Source organism: Penaeus monodon, chromosome 6, assembly GCF_015228065.2.
Source record: "Penaeus monodon isolate SGIC_2016 chromosome 6, NSTDA_Pmon_1, whole genome shotgun sequence".
NCBI classification, from domain to species: domain Eukaryota; kingdom Metazoa; phylum Arthropoda; class Malacostraca; order Decapoda; family Penaeidae; genus Penaeus; species Penaeus monodon.
Window position 1 is genome coordinate 25,988,912 of NC_051391.1, and position 3,456 is coordinate 25,992,367.

A 3,456-nucleotide genomic window follows, 5' to 3' on the forward strand; every position below is an offset into this window, starting at 1 on the left:
ATACATCTAGCGAATATGTTTTGCATGTGTGTGCCAGTAGTTATTGTGCTATGGTATGCTTGAATCTACAATACCTGTTTTATATGGTTTAAGAAAGAGTAGACTTTATGCCTTAGCAAACACAGTACGAAAATAAGTGCATACTGTACTCTCCGCCATGTTCATTTCCCGTGTTGACTTCTAGTCTCATCCGGAATTCTTCATCAAAGAAATAGTCAAGAGACATACTTTCTGCCTCATCAGCCTAATTACCTCTGGGTGTTGAGGCGAGTACTCCAAAAGGAAGCGAAGTTTTTATTCCTCTTCATAGGTATCTTAAGAACGAGGATGCCTCTCCCAAGGCAGAGCGTGTTTAAGCAGGCCTGGCTTAGCAATATCCTCAAACGTAATTTACAGTTCGCAAGCTCCTATGCCTAGCAGGCCGAATTTTACAAGGGGATTTTCGAGGGAAAGATCCGACGTGCGCGCGCCGCACGAGGACATTCCGATTACGATTATGAGGCATGGTTCCTTTTGTTTACCTCGATGCAGGTCATACACATTCGACGCCCAAAGTCTTTCTTGCATTTTATTTTCACTGCGGGATTCATACAAGGTGCCGCTAGTATTACAACATGGCATCCTCGCATTTTAGATCAGCCTGACTTCTTGCGTATGCCCTTCATCAAGCTCAAGGCAGCAGGTCCCACATGCCGTAATGGGACTCGCAATTGCCTGTGCAAAACGGCCGTAAAGCGCCACGCGGGGCCGTCTTATTCCGGGCTCGCCTTTGTGTCATGAAACTGTCATTATTACCCCCATTATTCCAACTGAGAGATCAAGCCGTAGTTGACATCCTTGTGTGTCTTAATGTAAATTGAAAGTGGTCGAAAAGGGAGCAAAGTCATTTCAAGCAAATAAGGTTACAATTCATGACTGGTGAGCGCGCCACGAGGCTTGATCGATGGCTAATTACAAAAGACACGTCGCATAGGATAGCAGTAATTAAAGAAAATGATGAAGGTGAAGATGGAGATGAAGGTGAAGATAAAAGTGAAGATGAAAATAAAGTTGAAGATGGAAATGAAGGTGAAGGTGAAAGTGAAGATGAAAATGGAGGTGAAGATGAAGGTAAAGATAAAGATGGAGGTGAATATGAAATTAAGATGGTGATGGAGATGAAGGTGAAGATGGAGATAAAGGTGAAGGCGGTGATGAAAATGAAGGTTAATATGAAGGTGAAGATGGAGGTAAAGATGAAGGGGAAAGTGAAGACAAATAAAAAGGTGAAGGTGAAGATGAATTTGAAGGTGCAGATGAAAGTAAAGATGATGTGGAGACAAATATGAAAGTGAAGATGGAGGTGAAGATTAATTTGAAGATGAAGGGGAAAGTGAATATGAAAGTGAAGATGGAGAAGATGAAGATGAAGGGGAAAGTGAATATGAATATGACGGTGAAGATGAAGGTAAAGTTGAAGGGGATGATGTGATGGACATGAAGAAGAAGAAGGTGAAAGCGAAGATGAAGGAAAAGTTATGAAAGTAAAGTTGAAGGTGAAAATGAAAGTTATAAAGGTGAAGGTAGAGGTGAAGATGAATTTGACAGTGAAGGTGAAGGTTAAGATAAAGATGGAGATGAATGTGAACATAAAGGTGAAGTTGAAGGTGAACATGAGGGTGAAGAGGAAAATGAAGATGAAGGTGAAGGTAGTAGCTTTGAAGGTGAAGATGGAGAAGATGAGGACCAAGAGGAAAATGAAGATGAAAGTGATATGGAGGTGAAGGTGAAGATGAACATGGAGATGAAGATGAAGTTAAAGATCAAGGGGAAAGTGAAAGTGAAGATGCTGAATATGAAGATGGAGATGTAGGTGAATATGAATGTGAAGATGGAGGCGAATATGGAGGTGAAGATGAGGGTGAAGAGGAAAATGAAGATGTAGGTGAAGGTGAAGAAGACGAAGTTGAAGATGATGAAAAGGAAAATGAAGTTATGAAGGTGTTAATTGTGTAGATGAAGGTAAAGATGAGGGTGAAGGTGAAGATGGAGATGAAGCTGAATCTAAGGATGAAGGTGAAAATGTAGTTAAAGACGAAGGGGAAGATGGAGATGAAGTTAAAGGTGAAGATGAAAGTAAAGATGACGGTGGAGATGAAGGTGAAAATGAAGGTGAAGGTGAAGATGGAAGTGAAGATGAATATAGAAACGGAGATGAAGGTGAAAGTGAAAGTGGTTTCTCTCTTTCAGAGCATTATTTTTGTCCTTCAGAATACGGATAGATATACACATATGTAACTGCGCTCCAGAATTCATTAGCCAACTAAGATAGAGAGGAGAATTGCAGGCTCAAAGCCATTCACATTTCCTAGCGACGCCGCAGCTTTCGCGGAAACAGAAGTCAACCGAAGGCGCAGCAGCTGTGGAAAAAAGGTATATATCGAGGCTGAACGAGCCAGGACCGACGTCCATTCATCAGTACGGAGAGCCTGCGGGCAGGTCAACACGACGGCAGTGAAAGGCAAACAAAAGGGCGTCGGCTGCTGTTTATTCACGTCCGATCGTCCCCCTTGCGACGTCCCTTATCGACGCCTTCATCCCCGGTGACGTCATAGTACTAATGTCCCTGCGAGGCAGCGGCTTTCGGCTGGACAGATTGGCCCTGATTGCCCTGCGGCACAGCCCGGCCGAGGCTCAGCTTCGCTTATCCAACTTATCCTTATCCTGCGGGATTGAGGGACCAACCTCCGAGTCCCGCGTTCAGTCAGCCGCCAGCATCATTCCTATGCTCGGCTGGCAGACCAAAGAGTGAAGTTGCCATGTGGCCGCTTGCTAGCTGAGCAACGATATGGTATTTGGAACAACTAATATAAAAGGAAAGAGTTCCCGATTCTTTGCAGCTCTAGAGATCCCGAGTTCCTATCGGCTCCAACAAGACAAACAAATTAGATCCAGTTATAAATGAATCTACATCTCCTTAATTTGCTCGATGGAAAAGAACAAATGAAGGACTTTGGTGATGCGAAGGTTCAATGCAGTGACTAAGCGCAAGGAAAAATTACTTTGCTTTATTTCTAGGGTAAAGAAACATACAACTGTTTTATGCTTACTTGTATTTATGTATGTATATTATATATATATATATATATATATATATATATATATATATATATATATATGTGTGTGTGTGTGTGTGTGTGTGTGTGTGTGTGTGTGTGTGTGTGTGTGTGTGTGTGTATTCATATATATATTATATAGATAATTAGATACAGATATAAGTACATACATATATACATACACACATACGTGTGCGTGTGTGTGAGGATACTTGGGCAGCAATAGAGAGCGAGGGCGGCGCGTGTATGGGTAATCCCGGTCTGATAAGGGCGCCGGGCGTGCAGGCGGTCGCAAGGAAGGCGGCTGTTCGCCAGACTGCGGGCGGAAGAGCTCGCTGGACCTTTTCCTTGTGCAACACTG

At 42.9% G+C, this 3,456-nt stretch overlaps 1 protein-coding gene across 1 annotated transcript; it reads left to right on the forward strand.

The window, feature by feature from the left end:
• Positions 1-327: 327 nt before the first annotated feature.
• LOC119573927 (uncharacterized protein DDB_G0290685-like) lies at positions 328-2,497 on the forward strand. Its single transcript, XM_037921031.1, has 7 exons — positions 328-385; positions 635-694; positions 1,290-1,447; positions 1,658-1,703; positions 1,790-1,930; positions 1,996-2,211; positions 2,352-2,497. The coding sequence occupies exons 1-7, from the start codon at positions 328-330 to the stop codon at positions 2,495-2,497; spliced, it is 825 nt and encodes a 274-aa protein (XP_037776959.1).
• The last annotated feature ends 959 nt before the right edge of the window (positions 2,498-3,456 follow it).